General features: G+C 43.4%; 1 protein-coding gene across 10 annotated transcripts in view; it reads left to right on the forward strand.

The window, feature by feature from the left end:
* The first annotated feature begins 489 nt into the window (after nucleotides 1–489).
* CHRDL1 (chordin like 1) overlaps nucleotides 490–18,434 on the forward strand; it is a 135,588-nt gene continuing 117,643 nt past the window's right edge. For 2 of the 10 annotated variants that reach the window (XM_006071603.4, XM_025277290.3), the window contains exons 1-2: nucleotides 500–868; nucleotides 4,408–4,565. In XM_006071603.4, the coding sequence (XP_006071665.1) occupies nucleotides 717–868; nucleotides 4,408–4,565 (310 nt within the window). In that variant the 5' untranslated portion in view covers nucleotides 500–716. Of the gene's footprint in view, nucleotides 869–901; nucleotides 1,043–4,407; nucleotides 4,566–18,434 lie in introns of those variants that run through there. The other 8 variants (XM_025277292.3, XM_006071605.4, XM_044937462.2 and 5 more) reach the window with 8 other exon arrangements.

The raw sequence follows: 18,434 nt of genomic DNA on the forward strand, positions 1-18,434 counted from the left end.
GGTGGACGAAAGCAGATTTCTAAGTCGTCCCTTGTCCCTCCACAGACACACACTCATCGCCATCCTGCCTTGAAGGGCACCAACGTTTTGTCACTTTACTAGCCGCGATGTGGATTTGAGATACACCCCGAAATGATCAGCAGCCTGCTATAGGGCATCATTTTCGAGGCCAATTCATCCCGTGTCCCGCGCGCCGGCTGGGGACCAGACCAGGTGCACGCAGAGCGGCCGTGGTGCCGGAAGAGAGGGGGCTGAGGGCTTCCAGCAGGGAAGTCGGAGGGTAGCCGGGGTCATCAGGCCGTGAGCAAGCGGCGGGGAGCTCCTAGGCGCCTCCAGCGCGGAGCGGGAGGAGGGGCCGGAGGAGATGTGCGGTCCCTTTAAGACCCCAACGCTCGCTTAGCCAGAGGAGCGGGGGGTGGGTGGGGGCGCTGCGTGATGTGAAAGTCGCCGGCTGAGCCTCACACTTTCTCCTGATTTCTTAACTTTCGGGTCGGGGGATAGGGGAGAAAACGGCGGTGTCGGGGAGGCGAGGGGGTGCGGGCTTGCAGCTGCTGCGTGGTCGCGGACTTCCCGCCCGCGCCGAGCCGCCGGCCTCGCTGGCTAAGTAGGGTGCGGGCGGCGGGCGGGCAGGTGGCCCCGGGCCGCCGCACCAGCGCCTTGGCTCTGCCCCCGGGAGCCAAAGCGAACCGCTGCTCCCTCGTGGTGTGAGGGCGGTGATGTTTTTCCTCCCACCCACTTTCGAGTCCCCCCTCCCCCCTCGCACGCACTCTAGCTCTCGCCACAACCTGCGAATCCCAGACCTCGGAGGAGCGCCCTGGGGAGCTCGGAACGCCTGCACGCGTGGACCACGGAGGAGGCCGGTGGCCAGGTCAGTGAGCAGTGCCCGGCGCCTGCTTTCCCACTCTTCCTTTCCAGCCTTTGCGCAGGTGGGCCGTCTTCCCCCAGGGCACCCCAAACTTCCCCGAACCTGCCACCCGAGCTGGCTCCCTGCTCCAGCTGCCCGCGGCCCGGCTGGAGGTGGGGCCCAGGGCGCTGCACCAAGGTAGGTGGGTGGATGGGGGGGGGGGGGTCGGCTCCCTCCGGATTCGAACTCGCCACTCCCGCTTGGCCTGCTTAGTTCCAGGCTCTGGAGCTGCGGGGAGGCCCCTTGGGTAGCCATCTAACAGGTTCTGCAGTCCCCTTAGTGATCGCCTGTGTCCCGAGTCTTTTTTGCTTGCTTGCTGAAGTGCCCTGGACCAGTAGGTGGTTCCGAGGTACTCAAGTTAAGGAAACAGAGCAGAAGGGGCTGGAGGCGTCTCTCTCCTCGTGGACATCTGCCTCATTTTCTGGCCCAGACCACTGGGGTCAGAGTTGGACCCGCTAAGCTCGGGGTGCAACGCGGTATTGCCAGAACTCAGGGCCTGGAAAGCCTGCCTTGTAGTTCCTGCCAGCCCTGCCACTAACTTTATGAGAATGGGCAGTTGAGTTCTCTGGGCTCCAGGATGCCCATTTTGAAGGTGGAGTTGTTGTGGGGAATCAAAAGGAAATAATAGATAGCACGGTGTTTTGCAAACCAAACTCCAGTCGTTGTTTGTCCGTCATAGGGATGGAGGCATCTCAACTCAGACCAGAGACACCCTGGCCTGAAGCTGCCATTTTTCAGGGCCAGCCCACCGCCAGTGAATGGAGCTTTTCTTGTTGGGTGGTAGATTGGGGAGAGGATTTTAGCTGATGGACTCTGGCCTGCGACTCCAGTGTCCTCTTACTGTTTGTCCAAAAGAGAATTGTCACCCTGGGGGCTGTCCCACAGACAATAGTGAATGTAAGATTACAAGGGTAGTGAAGCCTCTAGGAAGGATTAAAGGAACACTGTGGGGCATGAAGAGCTGGCTGACCTGCCCATTCTTTAGCCTTCCTTTGGGAATGTCTCTGATTCTATTCTACCCAGGAGACCTATTCTGAGAACTGACAGAGCCTTGACACTTGGTTGCCCAGATCCCTTGCAGTCACAGCCAGGCAAGGAGCCCTTGATCCCCTAGCTTGTTGCAAATGAACTTGGTGAATGCTTGTTTCACGAAGGCACCTTAATGGGTACATTTCTTTAGGATCTTACGTGTTTCTTAGACTCCTGTGAAGCCCACTCACCCTCCCCAGCTCGGCAGCATTGGTCTCAGAAATTTTGTTTTCTTTGTTGTTTTCTTGTTGGAGCCTGGCTTTCCCCCAAATATGTCGATGGCTACATTTCTAAGTAACCTGTAAAAGAGCCAGTGCAAGTTCAATGGCACAACGGCCTGTGTGAAGCAAACAGAGAGTTAATGCCGAAATAACTCCAGTTAACTGGGTCAAAGTATAATTTGAAAAATTAAGGACAGTTTGGCTCTTTGCAAGTGTAAGAGTCGGAATGTTTGCTGAGCAATGCTCACTCGTGTTTATTGCTGCAGCCCCAACAAATGTCTTGAACTGTTCTCCTCCCCCCAAAAGAAAAAGTTAAGGGATAAAGAGAAATTTAACAGAGACCTGGGGAGGGAACTCTTCTAGGTTTATAGCTCCATACAGAACATAAAGGCAGGACTTCAGGATCTTGTAAATCAAAAGTGATTATTTATAAAGAGATTCATTTTCTGATGTTCTTCATCCCAGCCAGGGAGGCCACACGGATGACAGGAACGCCAAAAGAGATTAATTGCTCTCTAGTCACCAACTTTTCTCTTTGCTCATACCATTAGTTGAGACCCAAGAAAAGCAAAAAAGAAAAAAGAAAAAAGAAAAACCAAAACCTAAGAGCCGTTTTCTTGCCAGCTTGAGTTATGAGGCAATGCTACTGTTCACCAAATCACCCAACCATTGTACAAGAAAAACAATCCAGTTGGTTCTTGCATGGGGAGACCCGAAAACCACGGCTTCAAAAATCCCCCCTGAGAGCCATATGTGATTATGATAAATTGGATTTCAGTGGTTTAGAAAAAAATCTTTCTCCTTTGGAGACTTGGGGGATAAGCCTATTAAAGAAGGCTCGGGAAGAACCTCACTGGGGTGAGTCGCTGTGTTAAAGCTGTTCATGGAAATGATTTGCTTCGAGGGAACCTGGTAACTCTCAGAGGACAGAGCTGGACATTCTGAGTGATTGAAGAAGGGCCAGAAACTCCCAGATGGGATCTGGTCATCAGAACCCAGGTCTTTTGAAGGCTATGAACATGTCCCAGGAAAATTTAGTCGTCGTTTAAGGAGCAGGAAGGAGGTAGAGAGGCAAACCGGTGCTGCAAATCCTGGCTGATACATAAATTATTCTCTATGACCAGTTCTGCTTTGGTTACATACTCTTAATTTGAAACCATGGATTTTAAATTATCTGGCCAACTTCATAATATTTAAAGTAAGAGTGGTGGCATTCACATCGTGGCCCAAAGATCATTCTCCGGAATGATCATCTTGTATTCCATCCAGCTCTCTATACTCAATATTTAGGTTGGATCTGCTGAAAAGACTGTTGAACTCACTTCCCATCCAGTGTTAATCCCAGACTGAAATATGGTGTTTCTTGAATTATTTAAATATTTTCAAATCCCCCTTTGGAAGAGTTTTGCCAGCTCTAAAGTCGATGGAAATGACCTGTGGCTGGATATAATCTATAGCAAACCTTCTGTGTTCTAAGCCTCAAAAAGCTTTCCACTCCTGAGACTGGAAATGCAGTTCTCCTATTTTTAAGAATGGTAGGTGCTTTTGGGGTGGTCTTTTGTGTGGTGATGCAATGTGAACATATTACCTACTTAAGTTTGCCCAATATTCCTTAAATGGTCCATTTAAAATTTCCATTTCACAGGGGACTTCATGTGAGAGGAGTATGTCTGAACCATTCAGGTGCTTACATCACATCCATTTGCTAATCACATCTGTCTTTTCCAACATAAGTAGCCAAATTGACAATCCTTATAGATCTCATAAGAGACACAGGCAAAACACTGATCAATCCTTGCCCCATCCCTGAAGGATTAAGTCTTGAAGCTAAGATCAGTTGACTTTCGTTTCAGAAATTGTTTGGTTCACTGCCTATTATTTTTATCTTGTTTGCCAAAATGGCCGTTTTGCAAACCCCAGTTTCCCTTTTCTCCCAAAGAAAATCTCTTGAGAAATCAACTTTAATTCCCTTAGAAATGAGGATTTCAAAGTTTATTTTTTCTTTCCTATGACTTGCCTGTAAGGATTTAGCCTTAGCATTGGATAGGAATGTATGTTCGTCCACTTAAATTTTCCCCCACAGTCTTTGCAAGGCAGGAGAGGCAAGTTCTCTTTCTTTGCAGGAAAGCAGTGCTTATTACACATGTAAATTCCCCCAGCCCTTCCTGCCCCCCAGTAGGTTAGAAGCCTGAGATAAGAGGTCTCCATCAGTTCCAGTAGATCTGTTCTTTTTGTCTGCTTTCTTCCCAACAGCTTGAGTACACGGGGCCCTGAAAGTTTCAAGTTGCCTTTTGCACTGGCCGGAATGAAAAAAAAATGGAAGATGGGCTGCATGGGAGGCATGAGATACATCTTTTCCTTGTTGCTGTTCTTTCTTTTCCTAGAAGGAAGCAGAACAGAGCAAGTAAAACGTAAGTGTCTTGAGTTTTAAAAAAAACAAGATACTTTCTTGTCATTTCTTTCAGAATGTGCTTATAATCTGAAGAGATTGCCAGTTAGCCCAAATGTGGCCCTGCCACAAATCTAAGAAAGTGAATGTTACTGGTTTATGTGTGAGTTGATAAAAGAAGGAGAGCTTTGAATCAGGCCAATGAATTTGGGGCTGTTTTTCTGATTATCATATAGTTTTCATCTCATAGAACACATGACACATTAGTTATTTTCCGTTTCCTGTTCTAAACTGTACAAATCTCATTCCATTTTACGTAATTCTAGAAATATCTGACAGATGAGCTGGATTTTTTCCCAAATTTCAGACTCTTCCACAAAGGTTTTCACTTTATGAAAAAGAATAACACAGAAAAGAAAAAGAAAAAAAAGTAAAGCAGGCTCTGCCTATTCCCTTCTGCCGAAAAATGAAGAAGGAAAAAACCTTCACACGAACTGGATTGAGATGAAAAATCCTTTGAGGAAATTGAGATTCCAGGGACCGTGAGCAAATTGGATGCCATTTGTTGAACGAAACGTCCCTGCAAAGCCAGGGAATATTTCTAGAAAGTCAGCGATCCGTGTCATGGGCTGACACATTGGAGAAAGCCGAGTGGCAGGAAAAGGCGGGTAATTAACCCTCCTTGCGGCCACATTTGAGAGATTTATGAGTAACCATTGACATCTCTGCTCTTGTTAGGAGCTGTCTGCCTGCCTTCGCCAACTGTGAGCCTCACCTTCTTTGGGCCATTTGCAGCCACCTCCAAGGTGGACCCTGGCTCTGCATTTGAAGGAAAAGCCCTCTCTCTAGTTCCCCTTTTTGGCTGCATCAAAAGAAGCACAAAGTGGAACTGGTCCAAGATGGGGCATTCTCTGCTCCACTGAACTTATTCATGAGAAGGAACTGTGTAAATATGCCTGTAGGAGCTGAAACAGCATCTGAAGCCCATCATTTCAACATGTATCTCCTTTATCAGCTTAAGTTAAATATATTGGGCATGAGGCTCTCAGTTAGGGAGAACAGTGCCAAATCTGTTCCACTGTTAACTGTCTTTCTATTTCACTATGGTTTTCATAGTAAAGTGAGTCTCCTTCCTGGGAGAAATAGGGCTTTTGATTAGGCTTTTAAACATAAGTGATCCATTGTAATCTCTCGTATGATCAAGACACAAAAAAGGAAGTTTGAGCAGGGCACAGTAGGAGCAAGAGAGCTTAAATCAGCCTCTTCTCTTGTAGTCCTCAACCGACCTTCTTCTGCTTGAATACGTAATCCACCTCAGAACCGTCGTCTTCCAGAAGTTTGCCTTGATTTAAGTGGATGTGAGAGAAAAGTCCAGTCCATTCTCAGCTAAGCTCACAAGCAGCTGGACTTAAAACTCCTTTGTTTCTTAGGGAGAAACTTCCCTTATGGCCTTGTGGCAGCATGGGGAAGCTTGCAACTCTTAGGAGACCATCTTCTGTGGGAAGCCTTCCATATTAATGAAGAATTGAGTAATATTGTCCATAGAAATAGACAATTAGAGCTTAATTGACAAACCAAAGAAAAAATGTGATTGAAAAATGATTGACAGGCCCCAAACTATCACTCTCTAACATTTCCTACTGCCTGTGAGTCTGTCCCAAGCCCTTTGGATATTCAATTGGTGTCAAAATGATTATGTAACAGATGGCCTAAGGGACCAGTTCTGAGCTAGTGTTTCCAGCTTATAGTCAGATAATGAGGCTTAGGTCATCATCATTCTCTAAATGAGCCCTCAGCATCATTCTTTGGGGCCTGACCCAAGCTAACTGTCTCAAAGATATGTGCAAAGTTATCTCCACTAAAAGGAAACTCTAAAAGTCTATGCCTTAGGTATGTTGCCTTGGCACACATACACACTCACACACACACATACACACTCACACACACACACACATACACACACTGCATGCACAGAGATTTATATCGCAGCTCTACAAGACATTAGACAGAGAAGGCAATGGCACCCCACTCCAGTACTCTTGGAAAATCCCGTGGGTGGAGGAGCCTGGTAGGCTGCAGTCCATGGGGTCACGAAGAGCCGGAGGCAACTGAGCGACTTCGCTTTCACTTTTCACTTTCATGCATTGGAGAAGGAAATGGCAACCCACTCCAGTGTTCTTGCCTGGAGAATCCCAGGGACAGTGGAGCCTGGTGGGCTGCCATCTATGGGGTCGCACAGAGTTGGACACGGCTGAAGCGACTTAGCAGCAGCAGCACAAGACATTAGAAGCAGTAGGAAATGGTTGCATAAATGATCCTTGTAATGTACTCTCATGCTACCAAACACTCCTTATGGAAAATGATAGCCCTGGAAAATGCTTATATTAGCTTATTTTGAAATTTCTTAAATTATTAAATGAATACTACTCACTGAACAAAATGATGTGAAAGTATCTGAACTTCATAAAGAACCTGTTTCTCTCAACTCCCATTCCCACACCTCAGGGATGACTGTTACTATTAATAATAGTTTTCTATTATTCTATTAATAATAGTTTTCTGTTTCTTCTGTGCTGTTTTCTCTCTGTGTTATCAAAACATACATATCTATAGGGATTTTTTCTTTTACAAAAATTGGATATTTTATATATAAATATTTTTTCCTTATAACTTGCTTTATTCAGCAGTGTGTCTAGGACATCCTTCCATGTCAGAACATTTCAGTGTAACAGTACCATGTTCATTCTAATGCCTACATAGTACCCGGTTATATGAGTGTGCCATGGTTTGTTTAGATAGTCCCTATTTGTAGATATTTAGATTGTTTCCAGTTTTGTTATTACTGTAAGTAAGGCATTAGTGAATGCCTGAAAGCACTTAAGCAAGTATTTGTGAGTAATTGTCAGGTCAATGTGTATGCTCAGTTTTAATCTTGGCAAAAACTGTCAAATTGTCCTTCCAAAAAAAGTATCAGTTTATACTTCCACCATATATGTATGCATGTCCATTTCTAATTCCTTCACTAAAAGTATTATTAATCGCTGTATTCATGGGCCAGTTTACTAGAGGAAATCATGTTTCAGTTGTGCTGTGAGATTTTCCTATTACTGGAGTGTATTTTCAATTACTTTTAATTCAATTGTATTTCTCCAGTGAATTGGCTATTTTTCAGTTGGGTTGCTTGCCTTATTGATTTGCAAAAGCTTATTTATTAACATTTTGTTATTTCAAATGCTGTTATTAACCTTTTGTATTTCACATATTGTTTTCCCAGTCTGCCATTTCATTCAAACTTTGTATAAGCCATATTTTCCCATATAGAAGTTTTAAATTTTTGTGTAGTCAGATCTGTCATTCATTTCCTTTATGGCTTGTGGATTTCTTCTTATTCCTAGGAAGATCTTTCCTACTCCATATTCTTATATTTTTTTCTACTGCTTCCATAATTTGGGGTTTTACCCATAGTTCTCTCTTCTACCTGAAATTTATATCCATGCTTGGTGTACAGTGAGGCTTCCCAGGTGGCTCAATGATAGAGAATCCACCTGCCAATGAAGGAGAAAAAGGTTCAATCCCTGGGTCAGGAATATCCCCTGGAGAAGGGCATGGCAACCCCACTCCAGTGTTCTTGCCTGGAAAATCCCATGGACAGAGGAGCCAGCCGGGCAGACTACAGTCGATGGGGTCACAAAGAATCAGACACGACTGAGCATGCACGCACACACATGGTGTGCAAGAGGGAACTAATTTTTTATCTCTGGGTAGTAGTTTCATGACTGTTATTTTTGTTCATTTTTATACTTCTGTTTATTCCAAAGATTTCACAATTGGCAAATATTACTTTGACAACAGGAAAAAGTCCTTTGAAGTAAAAGGAAATCAGGATTCCCATATTGTGCTGTTGAGTTCTAGAGAAGAGTAGGTATAAGAATGGAAGAAGCAAAATGAGGGGAAAAAATAACAGAAAAACTTCAAGAAATGTGTAAGGATCATAAAGTTTCTTGTCGCTCCTTGCTGCCTGATACTGTTTTACCCAAGGAAGCCAAGGCTTTTTCTCATTCATGGGCTGGTTTGAGTATAAGCATGTTGGTCAAGGCAGATGCTCGGTAGCCTGTTTGCTCTCCCATTTTAGGCATCAGGATGGAATGAGGGGCGATGCTATTATGGTCAAAGACACTCACTCAACTGGCGTAGAATCTGAGGAGGTCTGGAGGAAATGCTTTCATAGCAGAAAGCTGTTTGCACAAGGAAAAGTAGAAGTGGGTGCTGCCACTTGCTAGTAGCTAATTAGCCAGAGTTACCTTGCTCTCACAGGAGGGAAAACCCGCTCAGGAACCCAGGAAATATGGACAGTGCCATCACAGTGGATGAATGAGCCATTTATGGCTTGTATAAAAGTTTGTTCCTGTCCAAAAGCAGCGAGGTTGGAGATCTTTAGCTGGGAAAATGTCTTTCTGTAACTCCATTATGCTCAATTGTTAAAGTTGTAGTCAAAAGAGGCCAGGAAGTTCTTTTGAAGTTCAAAGAAGCGTAACATTCAGTGCATAATATTCATGCAAATATAGGACAAAATGAGCTGAAGAGTTTGCCTCTTTTGGCACATCTGACTTAGGTAATGAACTATTGATCAAAGTGAGGTGGAAGAATTGAGTTGTTAAGAATATTTAATTATATATTTCAAATGAACCAGCCTGTGCCAAGGCTGGCAAAAGTCCTTGGGAGAGAAATGGTTGGTGTATTTCATGGCTTCTGTGCCTGCTTTATAAGATGGATTAGCTGGATCTTCCAAGGGACTAGATTCTCACTCATTTTTCTCCTTTGGAGAAAAGCTTCTAACATTTGTATTTGGCTGAAAATGGGCCTCTGAACTTCCCAGGAAGGATGAGTCCCCAAAAGATTGAAGAGAACAAAGAAGATAGTTAAACTTTGAGACACAGGAAGCATGGTCTTATGGAGCCTACCCAGAGCCTCTTTATTGTGAAAGTCAACCAGAAGGGCTTGAGTCCCCCACCTCCAGGTTGTCACCTGGACATTCGAGGTGATTATTTGACAAGACAAAGAAATGAGCAGAAGAATAGACGTATTCACATCTTAGAAGTTCAGATAGGTAGAAGTAGAGTAAATGAGAATGCTTTAATAGCTTAATGCCTTTCAAGGTATATTCTTAATTATTTTTTATGTTGGGAGGGACCAGTGGTGTTGGCTATGGAAATTCTGGAGTCCACTTTGATCCAAACCCCAGATCCATGACTTTCGTACTTACTTTGGGAATGTTGCTTAATCTCACCAGCTTTAGTGCTCTTATCAGTACAGTAGGGGAAATAATAGTGCATTAATTGTAAACATGGTCATCTAAAGACTCGATGATATTGTGCACACAGAGGGCTGTGTGACGGTGGCTGGCACACAGTTTTTAATGAATGGTAGCTTCCCTGGTGGCTCAGACAGTAAAGAATCTGCCTCTAGTGCAGGAGACCCGGGTTTGATCCTTGGGTCAGGAGGATCCCTGGAGAAGGGAATGTCAACCCACTCCAGTATTCTTGCCTGGAGAATTCTATGGACAGGGGAGCCTGGCAGGCTACAGTCCATGGGGTTGCAGAGTCAGACACGACTGGGTGACTAACATACGCACACACAGCAAAAGAGTAACTCTCTTACAGGCCAAATGATATTATCACCTTAATTTTCAAATGAGAAACTTGAAACTGAGTGAGGTCAAGTGACTTTGTACAAAGCCAGACAGCAAATCCAGGGCAGCACCAGAATGAAAACCCAGGTCTCCAGATCCGCTGTTCTGTTCACAACACCAGTTTGTGTCTAGCAGTTCTTTGAGGAAGCCAGTGCCTTCTCTTGAATATAAGCCCAGTTCTTTGCACATGTGGAGAAGGAAATAGCAACCTACTCCTGTATTCTACCCTGGCAAATCCCATGGACAGAGGATCCTGACAGGCTACAGTCCATGGGGTCCCAAAGAGTCGGACACAACTGAAGTGACTTAGTGTGGCATGCACAGCTTTGCACATGGCAGCCATGTAACACGTGAGATGATCTGAGTAAATGAATAAAGAACTTTGTAATCAGAATTCCAAAGACAGGCAGTATACTATTTGGGAGTTAAAAGATAAGAGTCTAGGACTAAAGTTATTCTGAAACCTAAATAAGCTAAGCCAAAGGAAATGTGTGAGGAAGGTTAAAAATATGTGCCTTTATGTCCATGCTTCTTAGATTTCCCTGACTTATCAGAAGGATTGGAATGCCCTCGTAGTCTAACGGAGAGTGAACTGTGCTCTAAGTCAGGAGACCTGGCTTCTGGTCAGTTCTATTGCTCACTGTGTGGTGTTGGTTGAGTCATTCACGCTCTCTCTGAACTAAAGATTCTCTACTCTCTGAGAGGAATTCTTCCCTTCTGGACAGCAAACTAAAGGATGGGAGAATAAGGGGTTGTGCAGGGGGGAGGGCAAGGGAAACCAGAAAAATGAAAGTGAAAGTGTTAGTCACTCAGTCACGTCCAACTCTTTGGACCCCATAGACTGTAGTCTGCAAGGCTCTTCTGCCTATGGGATTCTCCAGGCAAGAATACTGGAATGGGTTGCCATTTCCTCCTCCAGAGGATCTTCCCGACCCAGGGACTGAACCTGTCTCCTGAATTGCAGGCACATTCATTACTATCTGAGGCATCAGGGAAACCAAGGCTCTGTCTTTAGGTATTTGGAGCACACCTGGACTTTTATCGTTGTCACAAGGTCTTTGCAAAAAGCGTTTTACTCATTTAAGATTTATAGTGTGCTACTTCCCAAAAGAGTAGGTATAGGGTATATATGAAAGAATGGGATTCCCTGGTAGATCAGCTGGTAAGGACTCCACCTGCAATGCAGGAGACCCTGGTTCAATTCCTGGGTTGGGAAGATCTCCTGGGGAAGTGATAGGCTACCCACTACAGTATTCTTGGGCTTCCCTGGTGACTCAGATGGTAAAGAATCCACCTGCAGTGTGAGAGACCTGGGATCAATCCGTGGGTTGGGAAGATCCCCTGGAGGAGGGCATGGGAACCTACTACAGTATTCTTTCCAGGAGAATCCCCATGGACAAAGGCACCTGGCAAGCTACAGTCCATGGGGTCACAAAGAGTCGGACACCACTGAGTGACTAAGCCCAGTGCATCACAGCATATATGAAAGAATAGTTGCAAGATAACTTTTTAAAAGCTGAAACAAAAAATAGAGGCCATCTGACCAAAGTAGAAAGGGTAGATATTTTTAACACCTGATTTGGTATCATGGGGCTTCCCAGGTGGCTCAGTGGTAAAGAATCCACCTGTCAATGCAGGAGATGCAAGAGATGCGGGTTCCATCCCTGGGTCAGGAAAATCCCCTAGAAAAGGAAATGGCAACCCACTCCAGTATTCTTGCCTGGGAAATTCCATGGACAGAGGGGCCTGGTGGGCTATAGTTCATGGGGTCTCAGAGAGTCAGATACAATTGAGTGACTGAGCATGCACAAAGGTTGGTACATTACAGTATTCACGTTTCTAAGTTGGTGTATGTTTCCTGAAAAGATAAAAAGAAGCTTTCCATTGGTTGGCAAGAGAAAAGTACAATTTCATCTACCTCCCACTTAGTCAAATGGTATTAATGATGGGATGTTTGCAGAAAGTACATTTTGGGTGGTACAAAGACACCAACTGTAATCTTGGTTTCATAGAAGAAAGAAGAATCATATTTGGCATTTCTCTGTTAACCCTCTGTAAATGAATAGGGCAAACATTAAATTATATCTAATATAAATTTTTTTATAAGTGCTAAGTTAATGTAGTCCAGATAGTTTAACTTTGAATGATATAAGCTAATAGAAGGTTAGAACATGGAAATGTTATACATATGGTTGTTTAATATGTCTAGTAGACTGCATTGTCAATTATCAGATGCCCTAAGCAAAGTTTACATCAACATGATTTTTTTCTATTTAAAAATAGATGTCATTTTTTAACATTAAGAAGAAAATAAAAGTATTAGAGAAACAAAAGTCATTGGTAATCTCAACATTTATGTTCAGTTCAGTTCAGTTCAGTCACTCAGTCATGTCCTACTCTTTGCAAACCCATGAATCACAGCACGCCAGACCTCCCTGTCCATCACCAACTCCCGGAGTTCACTCAAACTCACGTCCATCGAGTCGGTGATGGCATCCAGCCATCTCATCCTCTGTCATCCCCTTTTCCTCCTGCCCCCAATCCCTCCCAGCATCAGAGTCTTTTCCAATGAGTCAACTCTTCACACGAGGTGGCCAAAGTACTGGAGTTTCAGCTTTAGCATCATTCCTTCCAAAGAACACCCAGGACTGGTCTCCTTTAGAATGGACTGGTTGGATCTCCTTGCAGTCCAAGGGACTCTCAAGAGTCTTCTCCAACACCATAGTTCAGAAGCATCAATTCTTCGGCGCTCAGCTTTCTTCACGGTCCAACTCTCACATCCGTACATGACTACTGGAGAAACCATAACCTTGACTAGATGGACCTTTGTTGGCAAAGTAATGTCTCTACTTTTGAATATGCTATCTAGGTTGGTCATAACTTTCCTTCTAAGGAGTAAGTGTCTTTTAATTTCATGGCTGCAATCACCATCTGCAGTGATTTTGGAGCCCCCAAAAATAAAGTCTGACACTGTTTCCAATGTTGCCCCATCTATTTCCCATAAAGTGATGAGACCAGATGCCATGATCTTAGTTTTCTGAATGTTGAGCTTTAAGCCAACTTTTTCACTCTCCTCTTTCACTTTCATCAAGAGGCTTTTTAGATCCTCTTCACTTTCTGCCATAAGGGTGGTGTCATCTGCATGTTAATCATGGTTAATTGGTATGTAGACTTAGAGTCTTTTTTTCTATGCAACTACACACACACACACACACACACACACACACACACACATATGTGTGGGCTTCCATGGTGGCTCAGATGGTAAAGAATCTGCCTGCAATGCCAGAGACCCAGGTTCAATCCCTGGGTTGGGAAGATCCCCTGGAAAAAGAAATGGCAACTCCAGCACTCCAGTATTCTTGCCTGGGAAATCCCACGGATAGAGGAGCCTGGCGGGCTACAGTCTATGGGGGTCACAAAAGAGTTGGACATGACTTAGCAGCTAAATGACAACAACAACACATATATATTATTTTATAAAAATGAGGCACTCAGGCAGGGTATGTGCCCAGTAGTAGGATTACTAGGTCATATGGTAGTTTATTTCTAGTGTTTTGAAAAGAATCTCTATACTGTTCTCCATAGTGGCTGTGCCAGTTTACATTACCACTAACAGTACAGGAGGTCTCCCTTTCCTCCACATCCCCTGCAGCATTTATTGTTTATAGATTTTTTTTATGATACCCATTCTGATTGGAGTGAGATGATACATCACTGTAGTTTGGATTTGCATTTCTTTAATAATGAGCAGTGTTAAGCATTTTTCCATGTGTTTATTGGCTATCTGGGTGTCTTCTTTGGAGAAGTATGTATTTAGGTCTTCTGCCAGTTTTTTGATTGGGTTGTTTGTTTTTCTGATATTGAGCTGCATGAGCCATAGTTCAAAAAGACACATGTACCCCAATGTTCATTGCAGCACTATTTACAATTGCCAGGACATGGAATCAACCTAGATGTACATTGACAGATGAATGGATAAAGAAGTTGTAGTACATATGTACAATGGAATATTACTCAGACATAAAAAGGAGCAAGCTTGAGTCAGTTCTAGTGAGGTGGATGAACCTAGAGCCTGTTACACAGAGTGAAGTAAGTCAGAAAGAGAAAAAGAAATATCATATATTAATGCATATGTATGGAATCTAGAAAATAGTATTGATTAACCTATTTGCAGGGCAGGAATAGAGACGCAGACTTAGAGAACATACTTGTGGACACAGCAGGGGAAGGAGAGGGTGGAATGCACTGATAAAATACTGTTGAAATATATACATTACCATATATAAATAAGCCAGCTAGGTGGAAGTTGCTGTATAACATGGGGAGCTCAACCCAGTGCTCTGTGACGACTTAGAGGGGTGGGAGGGAGGCTCAAGAGGAGGGGATATATGTATATTTATGGCTGATTCACATTGGGGAATAGCAGAAATCAACACAGCATTGTAAAGCAATTATCCTCCTATTAAAAAAAAATTTTATCTCTGGGCTTTCTATGTGCGTGGATTTAGGAAACCAGAAGGGAAAGAGACACGAGTACCCCAATGTTCATCGCAGCACTGTTTATAATAGCCAGGACATGGAAGCAACCTAGATGTCCATCAGTAGATGAATGGATAAGAAAGCTGTGGTACATATACACAATGGAGTATTATTCAGCCATTAAAAAGAATACATTTGAATCAGTTCTAATGAGGTGGATGAAACTGGAGCCTATTATACAGAGTGAAGTAAGCCAGAAAGAAAAACACCAATACAGTATACTAACGCATATATATGGAATTTAGAAAGATGGTAACAATAACCCTGTGTACGAGACAGCAAAAGAGACACTGATGTATAGAACAGTCTTATGGGCTCTGTGGGAGAGGGAGAGGGTGGGAAGATTTGGGAGAATGGCATTGAAACATGTAAAATATCATGTATGAAATGAGTTGCCAGTCCAGGTTCGATGCACAATACTGGATGCTTGGGGCTGGTGCACTGGGATGACCCAGAGGGATGGAATGGGAAGGGAGGAGGGAGGAGGGTTCAGGATGGGGAACACATGTATACCTGTGGTGGATTATGTAAAGTTTAAAAATAAAATTTAAAATCTTAAAAAAAAAAAAAAAATTTTAAATGAAGCACTGATTCATCATGGATTCTCTAAAGTGCACCTGTAGTGGAGACTTAGCCTATGATGTCTGAAGTGAAAACTGGATGTTAGATACCAGTTGTAGGGCACACAAAGTTGATTCTGTTGTGAAAAGTTCAAGAGCACAACTTAAATTCTTGACCAAATAGTAAGTAAACCTCCTTTAGCAGAGAATTTGTGCAGCTGAGGTGTTGATAGAAAGAACAATTTGTTTTTTTCAGACAAGAGCTTTGATTTTTTGCCCAAAGTCCTATGCCAGATGACAAGTAAGAGATGATTTTAGCCAGAAAAATTATTCAGATCAGGTTTCACCAGTTGAGCAGCCTTTCTGTAAAAGTATCTCCCATGGCCTTGAGAATACCATCAAATCTCAGTTATCCATGTTAATGGGAGATAGAAAGGCACAATGAATTGAAATTTCATGGAAAAATCTTCATTTCTCAACTTATCCAATGATGTTGCCTTGCTCAACTCTCAAACCTCTTCGAAATATGGACCTTTTCTTCTCATTGAGTTTGCCCACCTGCTAGTAGAAAAGCTAGTAGAAAAGGCAGGTAGTGGGAAGCCCAGGCTGTGCATAGGCCTCTCAATATATATTAAGTTGAATTAATTTTGGACAAATGATCCAACAAGTAGGAATAAGATAATTAACTACCAGATAAAGAGAAATAAGCTATATACTCAAAAGTGAAGGACTTGGGTTTTTCTTGGCTTTCCGCTTTCACTGGCTTCAGTAGCCTGAAAATGAAGTCTTAAAGCCCTGAGGAATTCTGACTGAAACTTCAGTTCTAGAAACCCAATTTTCAGAGATATAGGACATTTTTTTTCTGTAGTGAGTGCTACATCATGCCCTTCGTTCTGCTTCAAGTTGGATAAATGTCAGAAGAGAAGCACTTATGCTTTTAATTTTTTCCTTCACTATTATAGTAGCCTTTAAAAAGTACTCCAAAAGGAATTTGTTTACTTGATTTGTCCTCTTATATAATGAACAGCAAAGATTCATCTCTCCCTTTCCACTGACTGTATGTGTTATAATAAAATAAATATTATTGTAGTACTTAACATGATGATGTGTCTACAGTAATAGCTCTTATCGAAAACTGTTCATGGGAATGTTTTCTTGCCTTTAGACTGGTGATGAAGTTATTGAACTTTTGACCTGGTGCTGGGTGCTAGACAGTAATGGTTGGAGAAAACATTGATGGCATAGGAGCACATCTTTGTTGTTTACTTTTTGTCATCATTTCTGTTAACAGGGGCCCTTAAAGTAGCAGGGATTACCACTTTCAATTAGGGCCACATGAACCCATTTGAAAAATAGCTATGATGATACAGGTTGAAGGTCCATCTCAAGTGTTCATTGAAATTCTCTTGGGACCAAGTTCTACTCAACAGATACCATGAGTCAATGAAAAGTCATGAAGTCTCTGGACTTCCCAGGTGGCTCAGTGGTAAAGAATCTGCCAGTGCAGGAGCCATAGGAGACAAGGGTTCAATGCCTGGGTTGGGAAGATCCCTTGGAGATGGAATATGGCAACCCACTTCAGTATTCTTGCCTGGGAAATCCCATGGACAAAGGAACTCAGCAGGCTACAGTCCATGGAGTCACAAAGAGTTGGACATGACTGAGAGACTGAGCACTTGAAGTCTCCAGATGGTATCACTCAGGTACTGGCAAGTGATAAGTTTACTTTGCTTGCCTGCATCTCCTTCAAGTTGGTGAGGTATCACTGTTTCAATAAAATCGATTCACTTGTGCTTCTTGTCCAAGATAATATACTGGAACTTGAGGTGTGGTTGGAGAAGGCAATGGCACCCCACTCCAGTACTCTTGTCTGGAAAATCCCATAGATGGGGGAGCCTGGTGGGCTGCCATCTATGGGGTTGCACGGAGTCGGACACGACTGAGTGCCTTCACTTTCACTTTTCACTTTCATGCATTGGAGAAGGAAATGGCAACCCACTCCAGTGTTCTTGCCTGGAGAATCCCAGGGACAGGGGAGCCTGGTAGGCTGCCATCTATGGGGTTGCACAGAGTTGGACACGACTGAGGTGACTTAGCAGCAGCAAAGGTGTGGTCAATGTTGCTGTGTAACTCATGAAAGTTTTTTAAAGTTCAGACTTATAATAATGTGCTGAAATGGACTTTATCATAGTTTCTGAAAATTGAGCATCGTTCCATGTACTCATGGAGAAATCAGCTATAATTCAGTTAAGTGCCCGATCTTGGACAACCATGGTAAAACATGTCTTAAAGATTATAGTTTAAAAAAAATTATAGTGTATACTTTTGCTATGTAGTTGAAATCAGTGTCAGTAATTGCAGCAGTGTTGTTTTATAGCACCAGTGATATTATTGTTTAGCTCCTTGTCTCTGCCTTCAGTTCCTGAATTTGCTCCTTCCAGGAATTTGTAGATTTCTCTTTGGAGCATAATTAGCCAAATCCCATGTTGCTCAGGTAGTAGGACCAGAGTATTTGATGAAGACCACTATGTTTGCATTTATGGTCAGGTTTTGATGCATAGTTAGTTTTTGAGTAAGATGTTTTCATCCTCAAGATGCATAGTTTGTAAGACACTAGTATGGTGCTAGTGGTAAAGAACCCGCCTGCCAGTGCAGGAGACATAAGAGACGTAGGTTCAATCCCTGGGTCAGGAAGATCCCCTGGAGGAGAGCATGGCAACCCATTCCAGTCCTTTCTAAAGGAGATCAGCCCTGGGTGTTCTTTGGAAGGAATGATGCTAAAGCTGAAACTCCAGTACTTTGGCCACCTCATGCGAAGAGTTGACTCATTGGAAAAGACTCTGATGCCGGGAGGGATTGGGGGCAGGAGGAGAAGGGGATGGCAGAGGATGAGATGGCTGGATGGCATCACTGACTCGATGGACGTGAGTCTGAGTGAACTCCAAGAGTTGGTGATGGATAGGGAGGCCTCGTGATGGATAGGGAGGCCTGGCGTGCTGCGCTTCATGGGGTCGCAAAGAGTTGGACACGACTCAGTGACTGATCTGATCTGATAAAGAAAATAAGAATTGTTTCCATTTTCCCTCACCAAATTTATGAA

The sequence above is a fragment of the Bubalus bubalis genome, chromosome X (genome assembly GCF_019923935.1).
Source record: "Bubalus bubalis isolate 160015118507 breed Murrah chromosome X, NDDB_SH_1, whole genome shotgun sequence".
Classification (NCBI taxonomy): Eukaryota; Metazoa; Chordata; class Mammalia; order Artiodactyla; family Bovidae; genus Bubalus; species Bubalus bubalis.